The 24,392-nt window shown below is 44.9% G+C and overlaps 1 protein-coding gene across 4 annotated transcripts in view; it reads right to left on the bottom strand.

Moving 5' to 3' along the window:
• Positions 1-24,392, bottom strand: part of LOC116955054 (tyrosine-protein kinase Fer-like) — a 92,132-nt gene that overhangs the window by 39,226 nt on the left and 28,514 nt on the right. For all 4 annotated transcript variants that reach the window (XR_012929696.1, XM_032976005.2, XM_032976004.2 and 1 more), the window contains exons 8-11: positions 23,316-23,438; positions 15,907-16,035; positions 6,707-6,935; positions 5,452-5,523 (exon numbers count right to left, since the gene is read on the bottom strand). Coding sequence is in view for 3 of the 4 variants with exons in the window: in XM_032976005.2 (XP_032831896.2) it covers positions 5,452-5,523; positions 6,707-6,935; positions 15,907-16,035; positions 23,316-23,438 (553 nt within the window). In the remaining variant the exon portion in view is untranslated. The remainder of the gene's footprint in view (positions 1-5,451; positions 5,524-6,706; positions 6,936-15,906; positions 16,036-23,315; positions 23,439-24,392) is intronic.

Here is a 24,392-nt window from a genome sequence, read left to right as displayed (position 1 = left end):
TCAGTTTATGACCAGGTTTCCCTGTAGCTCCGGGTAAATAACAGCATTTGGCGAAGTAAAGTTTTGCTGCCCAGCCCGAGCTTGCATTTAGTGTCAAAAAATTTGGCTTGACTTGATGTACTTATATCATTTGTCTTCTGGGTTCTTTCGGTAAAGTCACGTAGAATGGGAATGAAATAATTAAAATAATAACAGAATATTATTTCATTCCCATTCTACGTGACTTTATCGAAAGAACCCAGAAGATTAATCCCTGCAGTCACGAAAGCTTTAAATCGAAATTTATATCATTTGTATTTATATATTTTATATTTATTTATATAATTTTCGTGAATTTCTTGCCTTTTCTCTATTTTGCACTCTGATTGTTTTTTTGTATTGTTTGTTGTTGCTGTAACTTGCCGACCCACCCCTACTGGCCATCTGTGAAAAAAAGAGCTTCATAGCTCATCAGATTTATCCAGTCGAATTAAAAATTCTGAAAATAACCAGATATCTTACACGTGGTCTGGGTCATGCATAAGTCGATCGTAACCGATAATAGATAACATAATTAATAACACAAACTATAGTTAGTTAAACCTTGACTTAAAGCTTTTGTGACTGCAATAATTCATATTTGCCAAGACAAAGGTACTCTGCAAACCCACTGGCTATCAGCAAAGATTCATTCATGAAGCCAACAAGATATATAAACACAGACACAATTTCAACCGAGAAGATGGGTACAAACTGAGCAATCATTAGAAGGACGTTATTCACCGGTTAAGGTCATAACTGGCTGTGATGTTCCTATCCTACCTACCTGTTAGCAGTTATTTTGGACTCCGAGTTACATTCACTAACACAGCCAATCTTTAGGTGTGTTAGTAAATCGCGGCTTGCCACTGCGTCGTCCGGGCCCGAGCCGAGCTTGGCCCCCGCCGAGCTTACATTTACAGGCAAATTTTCAGGCCCTATCCGAGCTTGGTCCCCGCCGAGCTTACATTTACATGCAAATTTTCAGGCCCTAGCCGAGCTTGGCCCTCGCCGAGCATACATTTACAAGCAATTTTCTCTCTCCTACTCGCTTCTACATTAACATTAGCTGCCCCGGCCATCTCTAAACCTTTATAAACAACCTGTCTCAGCAGATTTCCCTCTTTTTCACCTGAAGACAATTGCTTGTGTTGTGGTCGAAACGTCGTGATTTAGATTTTTGTTATTTTTTTCTATCTACGTGGCTTTACTTAAAGACCCAAAGAACATAGTTAATTAATAACAACGCTTACTTCATCAACATTTACGTACGTAAATATCTTTAACATTAATAACATCAACATGTCAGTGCACGCGTCTGTATAATTGTGTGTATGTGTATACATGTGTGTACGTGTAAATGTACGTATGTGTGTGGGTGTGTGAGCGGGGTCCGGCAAAACAACCCCCTACCTCCTCGCGGTGCCAGACGGGCAACTCTGTCGTGGACAGTGCTGTGGGGGGAGGGCCAATTCCGATTGCCCCCTCCCCTCATGGCGTCTGTGACCACCACAGGGGCTAAACGGGGGCTCTGGATGGGTGCGAGGGGCTGGTAACCCCTCCACCTTCAAAAATTTACCACGAAACCACAAATTCAAAATGTAACTAATAATCTTGTGCCGGAGGCCCCGGGGGGGACAGGCGTCTATGACGTCTCCTGGCCAAACCCCAATTGGTGGAGCCAGGAAATTGAATCTCTACCCTCAGGGCTCCTCCAGAAACAACGAAAAGCCACTTCGTGTGGCCATGTGGAATGTTCGAACGCTTACTGCGGAGGAGAGGCTGCCACTCTTCTGTATGGAGCTGGACCGGTACTGCCTGGATCTCTGTGGCATTCTGGAGGTCCGGTGGACCGGTTCTGACTCCTGCCACCATGAGGGGTGGACAGTCCTCTACTCGGGGCAGCAGACTGCCAAACAACAGGGTGTGGCTCTTCTTTTGAACAAAATAATGAAGGGGGCGTGGGAGTGTGGCGGTGAGGTGTGGGAAGCTGTAAGCCCCAGGCTACTTTGGGCTCGCCTTCCCATCAACCGGAGGCGAGGAGTGGTGGTCGTGGTTACTTATGCCCCTACCGAAGATGAACATCCGTGGAGGGATGGAGGCAAAGCCGATGAGTAAGATGCCTTCTATGAACTCCTGTCACAGGTGCTGGCTAAAGTGGCCCCTCGGGATAGTCATCTTGTTGGGTGACTTCAATGCCCGAGTTGGTCATGATGCTGGCACCTGGTCTGGAGTGATTGGAGGGCATGGGCCAGATCAGCTCAATAACAACGGTAGGAGGCTGCTAGATTTTTGTGCAGCCCATGGGCTTGTAATTACTAACACGCTGTTCAGGCATCGGCGCATCCACACAACATCATGGATGCATGCCGGGTCCAAGCAAGAACATCTGCTGGACTACATAGTGACGGACCAGCGGATGCGAGCCCATGTCCTTGACACCAGGACCTACCGTGGAGCTGATCTGCCCTCTGACCATCGACTTTTCATCTGTAAGATGCGCCTGCCATTCTTCCACTCCGGTGATGGGTGTACACCCAGGACCCCATTCCAACCTAAAGTGGCCTGGTCTCAGTTATCTGATGAAAGTTGCAAGCGAGAATTTCATCATCGCTTGCGGCTGGGGTTGGCATCGTCCCCCACTCCTCCTGATGTCGAGGGTAAATGGGCGAGGTTTAGGACTGTGACTCATGCAGCTGCAATGGCTGCTTTGGGTACGCGGTCCAGACTTCCCCAGAGACCCTGGCTGACAGAGGTGTTCAGGATAGTTGAGAAAAAGCGACAGGCCCACTGTCATCGGCTACAGAATCCCACGTCAGAGAATGAGGAGGCTTACTGCAGCCTTCGCTCGGAGGTTCGGAGAGCCGTGAGGCGCTGCAAGGATGGGTGGTGGTTGCGGGTTGCTGAGGAAATGGAGTCTGCCTCAGTGGCCCGCGATCACAAATCTCTATTTAACTCCATCAAAAAAGTAACCTGCAGCGCCACACCTATTACCATCATTAGGGGAAAAAACAGTGATCCAATCTCTGACCCCCAGGAACAGGTTTGCAGATTTGCTGAGCATTTCTGTGAGGTCCTGGGGGAGGGGAAATCCCTTAGCCAGGAAAACATCGTGGCACAAAGTGGGGATGACCCTGCTGAGGCTGCGGTGCCTCAAATATCGGAAGTCACCCCCTGTGAGTGGCTGGCTGAGGTGCCATCTGTTGAGGAAGTACTGAAGGCGATCCGGAGTCTGAGACCAGGAAAGGCACCGGGCAGAGAAGTTCTCCCAAGCAAAATGCTGAGGGAGGGTGGCGTTTGTGCACAGACTGCCCTATATGACATCATAACAACAGTCTGGACCACTGGACAGGTTCTGCAGGATTGGAAGGATGCCCTGGTGGTCCCCCTCTTTAAGAAGGGGGACCGCACAGACTGTAACAACTACAGGGGCATCTCACTCCTTAGTGTTCCGGGAAAGGTCCTGGAAAGGATTATTCAACATTGCCTTGCCAGGCACGCTGAGGAGAGGCGTGCGGAGCCCCAATGCGGTTTCAAGAAAAGGTGGTCCTGCACAGATGCCATATTTTCTGTCCGTCTGCTACAGCAGAGGTGTAGGGAATTCCACCAAGACCTACATCTCTGCTTTATTGACCTGGTCAAGGCTTATTATACCATCAGTAGGCCTGGGCTCTGGGTTGTTCTTCGTTCTTTTGGAGTCCCTGACCCTCTGCTCATGATCATTAAGGACCTTCATGATGGTGAGCGGGCCCGGGTAAAACTACATGGCCAGGAGTCAGAGCCATTCCCTGTACACCTTGGGGTGCGACAGGGATGTTCTCTGGCTCCCACATTATTTCACATCTATTTTGACCACGTAGTTTGTGAAGCCTTCAATAGCTGTACCAGGGGAATCTCCATTTGGCACAGATATAATGGGAGGCTGATCGATGCCCGGGTGCGGTCAAGGGATGGCTCCCTATTGCTCAACCACGTTATGGTTGAGCAATAGGGAAGCTACCTGGTCTGTCGCTCCGCACTAAGCTTAAGGTCTTCTCGGCCACGGTCATTCCCTCCCTTCTCTACGCTTGCGAAACGTGGACCCCCCTAATGGAACATCTTCGCCGGTTAGAAACATTTAGGCTAGCCTGCCTACGCTCCATCCTGGGTTTAAGCAGGCTGCATTGTGTGAGGAGCTCACAAATCCTTGAAAGATCTGGGCAAAGTCCCATCGGTGAGCTCCTCCGGCAGGCAAGGCTGCGTTGGCTGGGTCAAGTAGCCCGCATGCCCAGCCACCGCATGCCGAGACAGCTTTTGTTCAGCCGGATCGAGGGGGCTAAACGGGCGCGGCACGGGCTAGAGAAGAGATGGAGTGATGTGGTACAGGAGGACGTGGAGCTAAGTGGACTTGTCGATGACTGGTACCAGCGGTGTCAAGATTGGCTTCTGTGGAGGAGGCTCGTGAAGGACGGTACTGGGCAGTTGGAGGCAGTCGCCCTCCAACAATGGAGGGAGGAGGAGCGACGCTCACAACAACGAGCGGAGCGCCGGTTGGCTAAAGCACAGCAGGTTGGCACAGAAGGGGGCACAGGTGGTGCATCAGCCAGTCATCTCAGTCATCTTAGTCAGTCGACCCGTGGCACTTCACTTGGGTCTGCCCCGTGACCTCCTGCCAGCGGGTGTTCGACACTTCACGTGGCCTCAAGGTGCACATGGCCTGGCACAAGCGTCGTGGTGACGTCACCGCCACTTAGTGGCAAATGGCGGTTGTTGTTGTGTGAGCGGGCGTATGTGCATGTATTTTGGGAGCGGTAGCATCGCGGTGAGCGTGCTGTGCTTCGAACCCGGTGACCTGAGTTTGATTCCTGCTCATGGCCCACATCGGTGACGAATATATGAACTGGTCCTGGGCATTCCCTCGCTCCACTCAGCCTCAAATAAGTACCTGGTGCAGTTTCTAAACATTACCACTAGGGAGACAAAGGCTGTCGGGCGTGGTTCTGGCCACCCACCCCCATGCGTATCGTTCCGCCAGTCATAGGTGCTCGCAAACAGCACTTGCTCCAAAAGTCTTTTATGACTATATGTGGGATCGTTGTCTTGTGTGTGTATGATTGCGCACGCTTGTGTAAGTGAATGTGTGGAATGGTGACCGTGAATTTAACTCTGGCAAACGGCATTTAATACCCACTCATGGCCAACATCGGTGACACATATATGAACCGGTCCTTGGCCTCATCTAGGTCGACTTAGCCTTAAATGAGCTGCTGGTGCAGTGTATAAACATTGAGTACTGTGGAGAGACAAAAGTAGACAGGCATTGGGGTTGGTCACCCACTCACTTATGTACCGTGCCGACCTTTATCGCTGCTTACTAACTGCACTTGCCTCAACAGTCTGGTAAAGGCTATAGAGCGATTTTTCATGTCTTTTGTGCATAGTGTACACCTGTACCGTTGGCTTTGAGAACTTAAATATCCCCGTGATGGACTGCTTGAGATCCAGGGTCATCGCCTTCATCCCATCCTAAACCGACACCACAACCAACAACAACAATAATAGCAGCAGCATGGGTAAAAGCACAGCTGCAGTGACGCTAAAGGCACGATGCTTGGGACACCCTACGCGCGAGCCACCGTGACGTTCATGCTCAGCCGTACAGCACATGCCCACGCGTGCTCACTGCATGGCCACCGGATCGCCATGTTCAGTCAAGAGCGGCCGTACGGGGGGGTGGGTGGCATGGCCAAGGTTCACGGGTTCAAGCTCGAACGGCCGACCCCAGTTAATGCTGCGAGTGTGTTAACCAGTACGGACCGTCCCGCTTCACATCGGAAGTTAAGGCTCTTGTAATGTTATTGGAAGAACAGAGCAATTATCAACGATTACAGGCGCCTTTGTGTTAGCACTGTGCCACAACGATGCCGCAAATAGCCAAATGTGCCAGCACGTGGAGCAACAGTTCGGTTACCTTAACAGAGCCACTTCCGTGCCCTCGTCCAGTAGGCCGCTCTCCTATCTTACAGTAACATGCTAATTTATTACATTAACATCACTAGCCCCGCCCACTTCTTTATGATCCTTGGGCTACACCCATTTAAAACCTTTTAAAACAGTCTGCCTCAGCAGCAGACCATGCTTTCCCACCCGATGACGGATACTTGTGTTGCGCCCGAAACGTCGTGATTTCTTTTATTCCTATGTGATTTTACCGAAAGAACCAAAGAGTATGAAATGTCGTAGATCAGAATGGCTTTTCCTATTCATTTAACATAAAAGTATACACCTATATCACTTTTCACAGTATAAAAATAATAATAATAAAGAACGTAAATATTAAAACAATTGAATAATAATTTCCCAAAAATAACCTTTTCAGGGAACTCACCAAAAGATCTGCTACATGTTAGAATGACTGCCAAGGTGATGTGGAGGCATACTGTTGCACTGTAGGGATACTGTGATGTTGTCGAGGATGGGTTCTTGTTTGATGATCTTGTGCCGTGTGCCGGAGTGAAATTTGTCAATTGCGTAAATGCGAAATTTTGGAAAACCGAAGGTTGTCTTGTATGTATAACGAGTAGTGCCATGAACGCCAAAAACGTTGGGATACCGAGCCGAACGCACGGTGGTCCAACCCAACAAACACACACTGGGGAAGCAACCCCCGGCTACAACCCACGACAAACCCACCCAACACGGCACTGACCACGTGCAGCGAGTTCTGAGAGTGCGACGGCGATGGGAGCGTTCCTGCCCTGCCCGCGTCTTCCTGGCACGACAGGCCTATGACGGGGGGCGGCTCGGCATCGCCCAGCCACTCCAGCTTGTCCTGGATGGCGTCGCGCTGGCCCAGCACGCGCGCCTCCTCGCCCTCCAACTGCAGCACGCCCTGGCGGCATTCCTGTAGCGCTGCTTTCTTGCACAGCAGCCGCACACTGCGGTGGGGTGGCACAGAAGGCAGCGCGCGTCCACGCATGTCCGTGAGCCAGTTGGTGAGATTCCAGCGTCAAATCAATAATGCCTTTTTACTATATTTAAAACTATATTTCTTTTATTTTACCAGGTAAGACCCAGTGAGCTAAATAGCTTTTTCTGAAGTGACCTGGCTATCACAAATGATAGCTCAATGAAGTGGCTTATTATCATGTCGAAATTTATAGCAGCCAAATACTCTAAAGGCATGCTTCTAAATGTGGAGGGGAAAAACCGGAGGACCTGGAGAAAAATCCACACAACCATGGGGGGAACATGCAAACTCCAAATATACAGGCGTCATGTGCCAGGATCGAACCCACGACCTCCTGTATGCCGGGTGAGGTAGTAAACATCTCTGGGCACCTTTTCTCGGACACACTACATTCCCTGGCTGCTGCTGCTCCGTTATTTTTAACCAACGGCCCTTTCCCCTTTAAGCCATATGACGTGTTTTGCCCACTTACACATTTGGTGGTAGGCACAAACGACTCGTATAAGGATATGTTTTACCCTACTCATACTCTTTGGTTCTTTCGGTAAAGTCACGTAGGTATAAAAAATAAAATAAATTAAATCACGACGTTTCAGGCGCAATACAAGCGTCTGTCATCAGGTGGGACAACCACAGCAAAAAAGACTATTGCTGAAGTGGTCAAAAGGGCTGCTGTAACAAGAGGCCATATAGGTAAGAAAAGGGGGGAGGAGCCAGGGAGGAGAGATAGAGAGGGTGGGGGTGTGGGGTAGGGGGAGTGGAGTGCTGAAGCTAAGACACATACACGGCTAAATGCCGGAGTGGGGAGGGGGAGTGAGCGGGGCTGGGAGTGGGAGGCTGAAGAAACTGGAGATATGGATATGAAGGCAAACAATACAGCAGTTAAGGTTTTACCTGGTTAATAACATCCTTCCAATGATTGCTCAATTTGTATCCATATTCCCGGTTGAAGGTATGTCTATGTTTATATATCTGGATGGCTTCATGAACAAACCTTTGATAGTAGCCCGAAGGTTTGCAGAGTACCTTGGTCTCGGAAAAAAACAATATCATGAGAGCCCTCAGCATTATAGCAATGGTCAGTCATGGCGGAGGTATTAGTTCTGTCGTGTTTTAGATCCGACCTGTGCTCGCGAACACGGTCCGAGATATGTCATTTCGTTTCCCCAATGTAACACCCACCACATGTGCAACTTAGTTTGTAGACTCCAGGATATTGCATGTCAGGAATGACATCCTTCACAGATGGGATTAAATCACAGATTTTGTGTACTGTACTGAAACAGACCTGGATCTTGTGTTTGTATCATGAGACCTGCCCCTCACAATTTCACACCGACTGGTGTTCTGGGTAATAACCTTAGTGATCACTCCTTTATTTTTGGGGTGAGATCATCAGCCAGACCCAAAGCCCCCCTAAATTGGTTGAGAAGCACTCTGAGACACTTCAGCACTCAGGCATTTACTAATGATGTGCTTCACTCGGATATTGACAAGGTCTGTGATATCCCCAACCTGACTACGGCTTGGGAGACCTTCAGGTACACGTTTCTCCAAATTCTTAACAAACGTGCTCCATTGGTTAGATTTAAAACTAAAGGCAACCGCCCACCATGGTTTGATCCTTTGATTACAAAGCTCATGAAAACTAGGAACAGGGCTTGGGCATGTGCTCAGAAAAGTAATTTGGTGAATGACTGGCTAGAATACAGGATTTTAAGGAATAGATGGGTCAAAAAAATACGGCATGCAAAAATTCCTACTTTTCCTCCACTCTCCTGGAATCACATGGAAATGCCAGGATTTTCTGGAAATCAAATGTATCTAAAAGGCATCCAAAACAGACAATCTGCCCGTTGAGCTTAACCAAAATGGGGAATATTTTTCAGATCCCAAAAAAATAGTTGACAATTTTAACCTTCATTTTTCTGAAGCTGGTAATCTTTTTGATAATGTATTGGGAGTCACCCCTGCTCATGCAAATTCCTACACTCCTGTCCAAACATTAAACGAATTTAGTTTCCAGCCAATCCACGAAAGTAATGTTCTCAAACAACTGTTCTACCTCAAAGGGTCCTCCTCTACCGGAGCAGATAGTATTCCCGTCTTTGCTCTACTAACTGTTGGTCACCTAATATACAAACCTATAGCCCATATTTTCAACCTGTCCATCAAAGAAGCATCAGTTCCTCTAGAATGGAAATATTCCTATGTCCATCCACTTCACAAAGGGGGCCCTAAAGATGATCCAAATAACTACCGACCTTTCTCAATTTTGTCCCCGTTGATGAAAATTTTTGAAAAATTATTGACCTACCAAATTAGCAGTTTCCTGTCCACCAACAATCTACTACATCTAAAACAATCTGGGTTCAGAAAAAAATACAGCACCACATCCGCTGCATTAGAATCTCTGAATAACATTTACAGTAGCCTTGATAATAAGCAGTACTGTGCCTGTCTTTTTCTAGACCTGTCCAAAGCTTTTGATACAGTAGACCACAACACCCTGCTTAGTAAACTAAGTTGCCTCGGTTTTTATGAAAACACAGTAAAATGGTTACAAAGTTACCTCTTTTCTCGCACCCAAACTCTATTCACAGATGGTTGGAGGTCAAACAGTGTTAAGATAACAAAAGGGGTTCCACAGGGTTCCAGCCTCGGCCCCCTTTTGTTCTCTCTTTATGTCAATGACTTGGGCACTGACCTGGATCATTCCAGGGTAAATATTTTTGCAGATGACACGATACTGATTACTGCTGGCCGCTCTCCGGATGATGTGATTGCTAAGCTACAGGGTGATTTCAACAAACTACAACATCAGCTAGTTGCTCTTAAACTAGTCCTGAATACCTCCAAAACCAAGGTGCTATGCTTCTCACCAGGAGTAAAGCAGGAAGTCATTTTTCCCCAATTACATTCCATAAATAATTATCAAATAGAGCAAGTCAAGATCTATAAGTATCTTGGGGTCATCCTGGATTCAAAACAGAATTTTTAAGATCACACTGATTACATTGGTAAAGAGACAAAAATAAAAATTGGTTTTCTGTATCAACACAAACACTGCTTCCCCCCAATGTTCCGTTTGGAATTGATAAAAGCTACCATACTGCCTCTACTTGACTACTGTGACATCATGTATAATTCAGCCCCAAGTACTGTACTGAGGAAGCGTGATTCCATCTATCACTCGGCCTTAAGATTTACATCAGGGGTCGGGAACCTTTTTGACTAAGAGAGCCATGAAAGCAAAAAATTTGGAAATTTATTTCAGTGAGAGCCATATAATATATTTTAAAAGTGAATTCAACTAAATGTCAGTATAGTAAGCCTCTGAATTTATTCTTTTAAATAATGTTGTTATAACACTCACCATTAATGCGACTTCTGGTGCTGCATGGATTTGCTGATGTCTTTGTAGTCGGGTTGGTACTTGGTGAGGTTAAGCTTCAAGCAAGCGTTGAGGCTTTCATCCGTTAAACGTGATCGTAGGTTGGACTTGATGTTTTTAAGATGTGAGAATGACTGCTCACATGCATACGTAGATCCAAACATGGTCAATACAGCAATACTCACACGCTGCAGTGTGTGGTATGTGACAGGAAGCGCGTTCCAAGTTTTGAGAATCAGCTGGTCTTCGGGTTGGAGTTTTTTCATTTCTGTCCACATGTGCTTGCTCGCCAACTCCGCTTTCTGTCGTGTGATTCTTTCCAAATCTTCATTCAGTGACTTGAACTTATTCACCCACATGTCTGAGGCCTTCAGGTCAGCCACTTCTGCTTCAAAATCTCTGACGGAGACACCAGGGATGTAATTCAGGTCGGCTGTGTTCAGTGAACACTCGTTTGGATGGGTGATGAACTTAAAAAGACGAGTGTGCTCACGAAATTCTCCAAAGCGTGCTTTGAAGGACTGTAGGAGACTGGATGTGCAGCCAGCTAGCTGGTGGAGATCAAGGTTTTGAATGGGCTCACTTGCTGTGCATGCATCTTTAAATTGGCTCAGTTTTTCAAAATGTAGTAAACGACCTGTTTCAAGATCCGTGATGAAAAGCTCCAGCTTGTTTTCAAAAGCAAATACAGCTTGTTGAAGGGATAACACTGTATTTCCAATGCCTTGCATTTTCACGTTGAGCTGGTTCAGATGTTCAGTCAGATCTACGAGGAGATAGTAAAACTTGAGGAGCCACTCGGTGTCGGCTAGCTCAGGATGCCCGATGCCTTTCATTTCAAGGAAAGTCCAGATTTCGTTCAGGCAAGCCGCAAAACGGCTAAGCACCTTCCCTCTTGACAACCAACGCACATTGCTGTGCAAAAGCAGACCAGGATAGTTATTTACAACTTCATCCAGCAGTGTTTTAAACTGGCGATCATTTAAGGCTCGGGCAACAATAAAGTTGATCACACGAATGACCAGCGACATCACTTCGCCAAACTGCCTGTCACACATCTGAGCACAAAGTGCCTCCTGGTGTATAATGGAATGGAAACTTAGGATGGGTCTATTTTCATGTTCACGGAGAAGCGCCACAAATCCTTTGTTTTTCCCCACCATACACGGAGCACCATCAGTACACACTGAGAGAAGTTTATCCATAGGTAGACTTTTTTCTTGAGCAAACTCCATGAAAGACTTGAATAAATCCTCACCTCTTGTGGACCCTTTTAATGGCAGAACAGCAAGACTTTCTTCGCGCAGTGTGTCACCAACAGCATATCTTGCAATCACGCTGAACTGCGACAAATGGCTCACGTCTGTTGACTCATCCAAAGCCAGAGAAAAGAACGGCGCTGCATTTATGTCCTTCACTTGCGTTTCCTCCACTTTGTTTGCCATCACGATGGTACGATCATGAACAGTTCTTGCCAACAGAGGCATGTCTTGTATCCGTTTGATTATCTTGTCATTGTTCGGAAGATCATCAAAAAGTTCATTGGCTACATCCAGCATGAACGTTTTAGCATACTCGCCATCTGTGAATGGTTTTCCGTTCCTCACTATTGCTAAAGAACCAGAAAAGCTAGCCGAATTATAGTCACCTTGCCGGGTCCATACGCGGAGTTGCTGCTGGCTAGCTTGCACCCTGCTCAGAAGCTCTTGGCACGCTTTCTTTCTGCTGTCTCCCGCAGGGTATTTTGATGCAAAGGTAGCGTGGCGCGTGTCGAAGTGCCGCTTTACATTCGACCGTTTCAACGATGTAATTTTGTCATTGCAAATTAGACACACCGCAGAACCCGCTCTCTCCACAAAGGCGAATTCTTCGGTCCATTCGTCCTGAAATGTACGATACTCGTCGTCTTTTTTTCTTTTCGCCATCTTCTTCGTCGAAGGGTTAGCTTTGAGCTAATGACCGAGCAGACACAGTCTCAGACTGATTCAAAAGGGGGCGTTTACCTGTTTTACCCAGCAACGGCAAACGTAGGCCAGTATCATCCAATTAAAATAATGGACAATTGCTCCTGCAGCCCTGAACAGGACATGCGCAGTGAAAAATCGATGGATGGATTAAAACAAGTGAGAATATTTTGTTTTATCTGCGAGCCATATGCAATCATCAAAAGAGCCACATCTGGCTCGCGAGCCATAGGTTCCCGACCCCTGATTTACATTGAACTGCCCATATAGGACTCACCACTGTGATCTCTACATTGGGTCAAACATAACATCTCTTAATGTTCGACGGCTTGTGCACCAGATCTTATTTATTCACGATGTACTTACAAAAAAATCTGCAGACTACCTGCTGGATCTCCTCTCTGTTTCAAAGAACAAATTTGACCTCAGGTCTTCGCTCATTTACCAGCTTCACATTCCCTATTGCCGTACAAAAACTGGAGGAAGGGCCTTTGCTATTGATGCCCCCAGGGTCTGGAATGCTATTTCCAATAAACTGCAACTTGAATCGCTACCAATGATATCATCTCTCAAAACTGCTCTAGAGGAGTTGTACACCCCTAGCTGCCACTGCTATTCATTGGCGTAAAATAAAATAAAATGTTTCGCTCCGGATGACGCTGCAAAGTATTATCTGTATTTTGATTTAGAGTGCTGATCTTAAAGGTGCATTGAAAAATTTGATACTCCGACTGATGCTTCTGTTATTGTGGAGTAACTCATGCAGCCAGCTATGGCTCTAGGATTTGGTGTTACATGTTATTTACAGTGAGGGAAAAAAACGTATTTGATCCCCTGCTGATTTTGTACGTTTGCCCACTGACAAAGAAATTATCAGTCTATAATTTTAATGGTAGGTTTATTTGAACAGTGAGAGACAGAATAACAACAAAAAAATCCAGAAAAACGCATGTCAAAAATGTTAAAAATTGATTTGCATTTTAATGAGGGAAATAAGTATTTGACCCCGTCTCAATTAGAAAAATTTCTGGCTCCCAGGTGTCTTTTATACAGGTAACGAGCTGAGAATAGGAGCACACTCTTAAAAGGGAGATTAGGAGCACACTCTTAAAGGGAGTGATCCTAATCTCAGCTTGTCACCTGTATAAAAGGCACCTGTCCACAGAAGCAATCAATCAGATTCCAAACTCTCCACCATCGCCAAGACCAAAGAGCTCTCCAAGGATGTCAGGGACAAGATTGTAGACCTACACAAGGCTGGAATGGGCTTCCATTGCCAAGCAGTTTGGTGAGAAGGTGACAACAGTTGGTGCGATTATTCGCAAATGGAAGAAACACAAAAGAACTGTCAATCTCCCTCGGCCTGGGGCTCCATGCAAGATCTCACCTCGTGGAGTTGCAATGATCATGAGAACGGTGAGGAATCAGCCTAGAACTACACGGGATGATCTTGTCAATGATCTCAAGGCAGCTGGGACCATAGTCACCAAGAAAACAATTGGTAACACACTACGCCGTGAAGGACTGAAATCCTGCAGCGCCCGCAAGATCCCCCTGCTCAAGAAAGCACATATACATGCCCGTCTGAAATTTGCCAATGAACATCTGAATGATTCAGGACAACTGGGTGAAAGTGTTGTAGTCAGATGAGACCAAAATGGAGCTCTTTGGCATCAACTCAACTCGCCGTGTTTGGAGGAGGAATGCTGCCTATGACCCCAAGAACACCACCCCCACCGTCAAACATGGAGGCGGAAACATTATGCTTTGGGGGTGTTTTTCTGCTAAAGGGACAGGACAACTTCACCGCAACAAAGGGACGATGGACGGGGCCATGTACCGTCAAATCTTGGGTGAGCCTCCTTCCCTCAGCCAGGGCATTGAAAATGGGTCGTGGATGGGTATTCCAGCATGACAATGACCCAAAACACACGGCCAAGGCAACAAAGGAGTGGCTCAAGAAGAAGCACATTAAGGTCCTGGAGTGGCCTAGCCAGTCTCCAGACCTTAATCCCATAGAAAATCTCTGGAGGGAGCTGAAGGTTCGAGTTGCCAAAAGTCAGCCTCGAAACCTTAATGACTTGGAGAAGATCTGCAAAGAGGAGTGGGACAAAATCCCTCCTGAGATGTGTGCAAACCTGGTGGCCAACTACAAGAAACGTCTGACCTCTGTGATTGCCAACAAGGGTTTTGCCACCAAGTACTAAGTCATGTTTTGCAGAGGGGTCAAATACTTATTTCCATAAATTAAAATGCAAATCAATTTATAACATTTTTGACATGCGTTTTCCTGGATTTTTTTGTTGTTATTCTGTCTCTCACTGTTCAAATAAACCTACCATTAAAATTATAGACTGATAATGTCTTTGTCAGTGGGCAAACGTACAAAATCAGCAGGGGATCAAATACTTTTTCCCTCACTGTATGTAGTTTATTGTAAAAATTCGGTCACAGTCCCTGTGATCACTTACGTTGCAATTATGGCTTTATTTTTTGGTGATTTCGAAAACGTTTTTTGGTTTGGACATGTTTATTTAGTTCTAGTACAGAGTTAGACTGATGGCCTTAATCTAAGTTTTCTTGTGGTTGTTATTGTTTGACTTGCATCCCACTGGGATATTTTGCACACAGCGTTTGTGTACGGTGCTTTTTTCAGGAATATTTTGCTGTTTTTTTCCATGGATTTTCTGTTTGCACAGTCACAGTCACTTTAAGATGTTTTTCTTGTTCGTGTTTTTGTTTGTTGTGGTTACACCCGATTCAAGAGCCGAATCGCTGACAGGGCTATACCAAAATAAATAAACTGAAAAAATAAAAAATAAAGTCCCTTGACAGTATCAAAATATCATAGCTTTTACCTTTTCTGGCAATAAAACAGGTGTTAAGATATTAAAACACCAAACAGGAACTTTTTGCAATAAATCATGTCTGCATTAACCACAAATACATGATTCATTGTAAAATGTATCTGTTTTAACATCTTAACATGTTTTATTGCCAGAAGGGGTAAAAGCTATTCAGATATTTTGATACTGACAAGGGAGGTCTCATGATACAAACGACTCAATCTATTCCAGGGGTTGGCAACATTTCAAAGAAGAATTATTGTTTTTTTTTGTTTTTTGTCTTTGACCAAAATAGTTTAAGAGCCGCAACACACGCAGAGCTACTTGTATACACAAACACAGATATAGCAGGTATACACAGCAGACAACAATAACACACATTCCGACTTAAATAAACAAATAGGTGATGGAATAAACTGCGTCCATTTAGTTTATTCCCCCAAGTTATTCTTTAACAGATGCAGTTTGAATGTTGTACATTATTGTTGTCATCAAGACATTCCATAGTAACCCCATTCCCTGCCATATTTAATCAATTATAATCTTTGCATTAAATTATGTTTCAGACATTTTTTTTAAATGGCTGCCCAGAAGGAGGCAGCCAAAGGGCCGCAAGGGGGAAGCCAAAAGAGCGGCATGCGGCTCCTGGAGTCGCAGGTTTGGCGACCCATGATCTATCCAGTCAATCGGATAACGAGGTGGGGGGGGGGGGGTGTCGGAGGTCTACTCTCTCACTCGGTGCGGTAGTTGAGCTGCGTTGCTCCCAGCAGCTTGTTGATCTCATGCTCCAGCTCGGCGATTTGCTCCGTGCGCTGAGCCTTTGTCTTGCCGAGCTGCTCCACTTCCTCCGACAGCTGTGTGAGCCTGAAACACGCAGCAGCAGCAGTAGCATCATCAGCTACCATCTATCCACTGAAGGCTTCCCCCCCAAACTGTCACCATCTCTCACTGTCCTGGAATGTAATGGCAAAAAAAAGACAATTACTAATACCGAGATTACCTCTGATATGAGCATAAGTCTCAAAATCAATTAATATATATTCTTAGTTTTTTCGGTAAAGTCACGTTGAAGAGAAACAACAAAAGACCGGACCCACACACCAAAAAGTTAGACGTTAATAAAGTCGTAATTAATCGCAGTAACAGTTCTATTTCCGATGGTCTGAAATCCGTTTTAGCTAAAGGTCTAAACTTTGCAGTCACACCTAAACACATACCAGTTAATGATATAATTGCCTAGGTAGACGTTGCTCTCAGGGGCCTGGGTCACATCGCTGCAGACGTAGCAAGATCTGAAATCGCTGCAACCCTCAAAAACGCTAAGATGCCAGCTAGCAACCTCAGCAAAGATGAGCGTTTTGAATTATATAAATTAAAAAAGAGGAATGATATTGTAGTTCTCTCAGCTGACAAAGGCAATGCTACTGTCATCATGGATAAAATAGAATACAACAAAATTAAAGAATTACTCGACGATGGTAGTTATACAAAAATAAAAAGAGATCCCACCAACAGCCTCGTCACACAAACCAACAAAATAATTTCTGATTCAACCGCATTAATTGATCAATCTAAACAGTTTTCGTTGAAACCTTCTGCTGCCAGGCCACCAAGATTATACGGCTTACCAAAAATACATAAAGTTAATACACCTCTTCGTCCCATAGTCTCTACTATCAGCTCCCCCACCTACAAACTAGCTCGTTTTTTGTCTGAAATCCTGCGTCCTTTCACTGGAAAGACCACCTCTGCGGTACAAAATTCTACTCACCTGGTATCAACAATCAAGGGTATTTCCCTGTCCCCAGACGACCTGCTTGTCAGTTTTGATGTAGTTTCCTTATTCACCAAGGTTCCTGTACCTGACACCATTGCAATCATTGAAGACTTGGTTCATCAAGGACTAAACACTGAGGTACCCCCCCTGGTGAGACACTGTTTAACCAATACATACTTCACTTGGAATGGAACTTTCTACAAACAAACTGAGGGCACCCCAATGGGCTCCCCCCTTTCTCCAGTTATAGCTAACATTTTCATGGAGAAATTTGAGACTGACGCCATCCAGACTGCCACTCTGCGCCCAACCTTATGGAAGAGGTACGTGGATGACACTTTTGTCATCTGGCCACATGGCCGGCCTGCTCTAGACCAATTCTTCGACCACATCAATTCCATACACCCAGCCATCAGATTTACCATGGAAGTCGAAATAGATGGCAAGATACCTTTTTTGGATGTCCTAATTAAAAAGAGACCTGATGGTTCAATGAGCCACTCTGTCTACAGGAAAGCTACCCATACGGATGCTTATCTGAAACCGGATTCCCACCACCATCCATCACAGAAGAATTCTCTCATCAAGACTCTGTATCATAGAGCCCAATGCATATCCGACCAGGAACACATAAGCAGTGAACTCAAGCACGTACACCAAGCTCTTAGGGCTAATGGTTACTCCGACTATACAATCCGCAAAGCTATCACTCAAACCATGAAGAAGAACCCTCTTGAGGAGCCTTTCAAAACCATCACTTTACCCTACATTGCTGGGATCACAAAAAAGATCTCCAAAATCTTGAATAAACACAAGATCCAGGTCCGTTTCAAAACATTACATAAAATCCGTGATCTGGTTCCGTCTGTAAAAGATGTGATTCCGGACATACAATACCCTGGTGTCTACAAACTAAGTTGCCTCTGTGGTAGTAGTTACATTGGAGAAACCAAACGCCATGTCTCGGACCGCATTCGTGAACATAAAGCAGACCTTAAACACGGTAGGACCAACACCTCGGCCGTAGCAGATCATTGTTCTAATTCAGTAGGCTCACATGCCATTGACTTTTCCAAGACGGAGGTTCTTTGTAAGCCATCTGGCTTCCATGAGAGATTCGTTCATGAGGCTATCCACATATACAAACACAGAGACAATTTCAACCGAGAAGATGGATTCTATCTTAGCAATCATTGGAAAGATTTGATAAATCATTTCAGATCTTGATTGATTGTTCACGCTTACAGTGGCTTTCAGACAGCATACATTATAAAAAATTTCGTCTCCCCCCTCCTCTTTTCAAAAAATAGATGGAGTAGTCCTGGGCAAACTGCCAATCGCTGCGCGTGACGCCAACGTTTTTTATAAATAAATAAATGCGCCGTTTTTTAAAATAAATTTATGCAAACCGACACACCTGATGATGACCGTTTGAGTTATGGTCGAAACGTCGTGAGAATGTTTTATTGTTTTATATATATTTTGTTATTTTGTTGTTTCTCTTCAACGTGACTTTACCGAAAAAACTAAGAATATGAATTACTGCAGTCACGAAAGCTTTAAATCAAAATCAATTAATATGTTACACGATTCACATGGAGAGGCGCATGCTCGGAATTGCACTGAGAGACGAAAGAGGAACACGTGGACCAGAGAACAATACACACACAGACACTAATTAAACAAATAAAATCACAACCACAGACATTACTACTATAATGAGCCAAGAATGTCTCTTTGGTTCTTTCGATAAAGTCACGTAGAAATAAATAAAATAAAATAATAATAGAATACGACGTTTCGATTGCAACACAAGCAACCATTATCAGGTGCAAATGAATGAGAAAACAAACATAGTAAACAACACAGAGAGTTGGCCAACAAAACAGTCAACACCCCACCTGGTTGATTACGTTCTTCCAAAGATTGCTAAAATTGAGAGAGAGACAAAACATAGACACGGAGACACAAGGACAGACACACAAGCAGAGATAAACTTACACAGAGACACAGAGAGAGAGACACACACATAGGCACACAGAAAGACAACGTCCCTGTGTCGAGGCCTTAAATAGAGAGAGTGGGGCGGTTGGGGCAGAGGGGGAGTTGTCTGGAATTCCTGCCCATAGGGGGATGGACGAGCTGGACACTGGACTTCTAAACAAACAAGCACGGAGCTTGTGTGGAATTACTGCCCATAGCGGTCGGCGGAGAGAATGCACAAATAAACAAGCACGGTAGAAAGCAAATTTAGTAAAATGAGGAAATCTAATGCAATGCAACACAGTCGGTTAGCACACAGTTAATGCATAGCCTGGCTGATTACATTCTTCGAAAGATTGCTAAATTCGAAGTTAAGTGTGAAACAAACAAGCACGACAAACCCTCCCCGTAGAGGTGGTTTAAACTAGATTTGAAGCGTAGAGTAATTCCTGCCATCACGAAAGCTTTGAACCAAGAATGTATGTTTGTGTGTAACGCGCGTAATGTCACTCCACATCCCGCACCCTCCCTGTAATTAATATTCATGAGCGGGTGGAATTTTACACTCGCGCAAAAGAAGGTCGAGCGGAAATAATTTTATTCGCAAATTCGCTTTAAGTTTGACGTTTCTTTATTGAAAGTGAATCTAATAAAAAATTGTACACAGCCACAAAGTGGATTTGGTGTCTTTATTTATTTCTTCAGCACTTGAGACAAAAGGTAAGTCTAATTTATGCTTCTACATTATCGTAAAATAGAAATTACTCGGTGATTTTGCATATATTGCTTAAAATTCCAATTTATTTCAACCCCAGCGACCGAAAGCAGGAGAGAATAAAGTATCAGAGCAGTGAATTTTAACAAATCGAAGGTCAGTTATATCCAGTGCTACAGTGAAATGCAGTGAAGTGTTTGATGACGTACTTTTGTGCAAGATTTACCGCCATTTAATTTACACAAGCTAAAATTATACTCTTCTAAATTTTTTCGTAAATATTACAGCTTCCGTCCGAAGACGGGCAAAGAAGCTAGTCAACATATAATGATTAAATAGACACACAAATATTGATATTAAATAGTTAACAGACAGTAAAATGAAAGAATTAACAGATAGAAATATAGTCAATAACCTAAAACAACTAAATACAGATACATAGACATTAAAATGACCACAGTTAACAAACACAAATATACAACTCTAGATTTGAAGCTTTCGTGACTGCAAGGATTCATACTCTTTGGTTTAATTCGGTAAAATCACGTAGGTAAAATAAAATAAAAGAAAACAATTAAATCACGACGTTTCGGAGGCAACACAAGCTTCCGTCTTCAGGTGGAATAGTCACAGCAGAATATCTGTGTCTTCAGGTGGAAGAGTCACAGCAGAATATCTGCGACTATTCCACCTGAAGACGGAAGCTTGTGTTGCCTCCGAAACGTCGTGATTTAATTGTTTTATTTTATTTTACCTACGTGATTTTACCGAATAAAACCAAAGAGTACAAATATACAAATAGAACCATGACATACAGTGAGGGAAAAAAGTATTTTATCCCCTGCTGATTTTGTACATTTGCCCACTGACAAAGAAATGATCAGTCTATAATTTTAATGGTAGGTTTATTTGAACAGTGAGAAACAGAATAACAACAACAAAATCCAGAAAAACGCATTTCAAAAATGTTATAAATTGATTTGCATTTTAATGAGGAAATAAGTATTTGACCCCCTCTCAATCAAAAAGATTTCTGGCTCCCAGGTGTCTTTAATACAGGCAACGAGCTGAGATTAGGAGCACACTCTTAAAGGGAGTGCTCCTAATCTCAGCTTGTTACCTGTATAAAAGACACCTGTCCACAGAAGCAATCAATCAATCAGATTCAAACTCTCCACCATGGCCAAGACCAAAGAGCTCTCCAAGGATGTCAGGGACAAGATTGTAGACCTACACAAGGCTGGAATGGGCTACAAGACCATTGCCAAGCAGTTTGGTGAGAAGGTGACAACAGTTGGTGCGATTATTCGCAAATGGAAGAAACACAAAATAACTGTCAATCTCCCTCGGCCTGGGGCTCCATGCAAGATCTCACCTCGTGGAGTTGCAATGATCATGAGAACGGTGAGGAATCAGCCTAGAACTACACGGGATGATCTTGTCAATGATCTCAAGGCAGCTGGGACCATTGTCACCAAGTAAACAATTGGTAACACACTACGCCGTGAAGGACTGAAATCCTGCAGCGCCCGCAAGGTCCCCCTGCTCAAGAAAGCACATATACATGCCCGTCTGAAGTTTGCCAATGAACATCTGAATGATTCAGAGGACAACAGGGTGAAAGTGTTGTGGTCAGATGAGACCAAAATGGAGCTCTTTGGCATCAACTCAACTCGCCATGTTTGGAGGAGGAGGAATGCTGCCTTTGACCCCAAGAACACCATCCCCACTGTCAAACATGGAGGTGGAAACATTATGCTTTGGGGATGTTTTTCTGCGAAGGGGACAGGACAACTTCACCGCATCAAAGGGACGATGGACAGGGCCATGTACCGTCAAATCTTGGGTGAGAACCTCCTTCCCTCAGCCAGGGCATTGAAAATGGGTCGTGGATGGGTATCCCAGCATGACAATGACCCAAAACACACGGCCAAGGCAACAAAGGAATGGCTCAAGAAGAAGCACATTAAGGTCCTGGAGTGGTCTAGCCAGTCTCCAGACCTTAATCCCATAGAAAATCTGTGCAGGGAGCTGAAGGTTCGAGTTGCCAAACGTCAGCCTCGAAACATTAATGACTTAGAGAAGATCTGCAAAGAGGAGTGGGACAAAATCCCTCTTGAGATGTGTGCAAATCTGGTGGCCAACTACAAGAAACGTCTGACCTCTGTGATTGCCAACAAGGGTTTTGCCACCAAGTACTAAGTCATGTTTTGCAGAGGGGTCAAATACTTATTTCCCTCATTAAAATGCAAAACAAATTATAACATTTTTGATATGCGTTTTTCTGGATTTTTTGTTGTTGTTATTCTGTCTCTCACTGTTCAAATAAACCTACCATTAAAATTATAGACTGATAATTTCTTTGTCAGTGGGCAAACGTACAAAATCAGCAGGGGATCAAATACTTTTTTCCCTCACTGTAGACAGACAGCCATCCTAACAATTACCAATTAAACACAGACACACACACGTACCCGCACACTGAGTAAAACATACACAAAACACACTACTCTCTCTTAATTAATTGGCTGAGCAGAGTAATCCCCCAGGTGGAGTGATTAATCCCGAGCCTCATGCGTCCCCGGTTCCAACAGAATCCACGACGAGGCCTGGCAAACACTCGCTGATCGAGGGGGAAAGCTAAACACGCGACTGTGGTAATTCCACATTTCCATGATGGCACCGAGTCCGTCCATAGTGGCCAACCGCCATTTGCCACTAAGTGGCGGTGATGACACCACAGTGCTTGTGCCAGGCTATGTGCACTTTAAGGCCACGTGAAGTGTCGAATGCCCGCTGGTAGAGGAGGTCTCGGGACAAGACTCAGGTGCCATCGGCAGACTAACTGAGATGACTGGTCGACGCATCACCTGTGCCTCCTACTGCGCCGACTTGCTGTGTTTTAGCCGCCAAACCCACACACACAAACCAGACATGATCAATCCACTGCTGGATAAAGGACGCACAGTAATTTTTGTTGATTCTTAGTGCCGCAAAAGTCGAGCAAGCTGGAAAGCAAGTGCCGGGGAATCAAAAAGATTGAGAAGCGCCACTTTCCAACACCAAAGCCATGCTGATGGAGAAGTGGACCAGTGAGTTAAAAAATTACCAAACTTTTAAGAACGGATTACAACATCGCAAACAGCAGGATCATTAATGAGGAAATTAATAATCACAGCAGATATTAACTATAAACTAAACTACTTTCATTTTACCAGGTAAGGCTCACTGAGCTATATAGCTCTTGCGACTTGGCCACAAATTATACCTCAACGATGTGGCTTATCATGTGGAAATTAATAGCAGCCAAATACTCCAAATGCATGTTTCTAAATGTGGAGGGGAAAAACCGAAGGACCTGGAGAAAATTCCACGTGACCACGGGGAGAAAGACACACACATTTCAAATATACAGGCGTCAGGGTTGAGATCAAACCCATGACCTCCTGTATACCAGGTGAGGTAGTTAACATCTAAGCACCGCAGCGTCCTTGCATGATGATGACAGCCCCCATTCTGCCCTCGACCGAGGTGCTGCTAATCCTGATTGACAATGAATAGCGACACCGCTTGGCGAACAAAGAGTGGACCAGCATCCGTTTCCTACACACAGAGGGTTAAAGCGAGGAGCGAGCGAGCGAGCAGGCAGGCGGACAAGCCGTGTCCCACCTGTGCTGCAGGTCTTCAAGCGTGAGCTCGTTGAGCACGATCTGGTTGGGCTCCAGGCCCTCAGGTCCGTCCTCCGTGATGCTCACGTCAAACTCCACACCAGCCAGGTGCAGCGGTTGGGAGCTGAGTTGACATGATGCGGAAGGGAATGAGACGGGAAGGAAGGGAAAAATTACCAGGCATTGGACGACGTGTCTATTGTTAGCACAATGAGTAAAACAGCGCATACGATTAGAATCCAAAAAAATATTCTAAATTGTCCTTTAAAAGTGTGACCGGGCTGACACCATCAAGGGTGCTGCGGTGGCTAGATGTTAACTACCACGCTTGGTATGCAGGAGGTCGTGGGTTCGATCCCAACCCTGACATCTGTAAATTAGGGGTTTGCATGTTCTCTCTCGTCGTGGACTCATGGATTTATTTCCGGGTCCACCGATTTTTCCCTCCACATTTAGAAACATGCGTTTAGAGTATTTGGCTGGATTAAATTTCCACATGAAAACCCACTTCGTTGAGCTATGATTAGTGGCCAGGTCGCTTCTGAAAAAGAGCTATGTTGCTCAGTGGACCTTACCTGGTAAAAGAAAAATAGTTTATAGTTCAGTTAACTTCCTTATAGTTCAGTTAACTTGATTAAAACGAGTTTTCATCACATGTGGTTGACACCTAAATTCAAACCCAGTGCCAGCTAGGCACTGACCACTGAACACCCGGCCACCTAAAATGCCTGGGGGAGCTAGCTAAAATAAAACATTCGATATCACTGGAATTCGCCAAACACCCCAATGCTGAAAAATTACCTAAAAATTACATGGTTGGGGATGCCCGTAGCAGCATCAACCAAGCCCTGCTGCAAAAACTTGGCAGGACCCTCTTTAAAAAGTGATGAGACTCAGTGCAGCTTTTATGGGCTAACAAACAATGATAAGAGTAATAAGCATCTTCTGGTTCTTCTCAGTAGCAGCTTTTTATGATGAAATTTGAGCATTTATAAGTGCTGTATCTCAAGGTACAGCCCAAGACTTTAAGATCATACAGCAGGGGTCTTGAACTGGTGGTGCCGTGTGGGCCCCATAT

This window comes from Petromyzon marinus, chromosome 57, assembly GCF_048934315.1.
Source record: "Petromyzon marinus isolate PM22_M1 ecotype Great Lakes invasive population chromosome 57, UKy_Petmar_22M1.pri1.0, whole genome shotgun sequence".
Classification (NCBI taxonomy): domain Eukaryota; kingdom Metazoa; phylum Chordata; class Hyperoartia; order Petromyzontiformes; family Petromyzontidae; genus Petromyzon; species Petromyzon marinus.
Note: the sequence above shows the minus strand (reverse complement) of the source record. Positions and strands in the feature narration are given on the sequence as shown.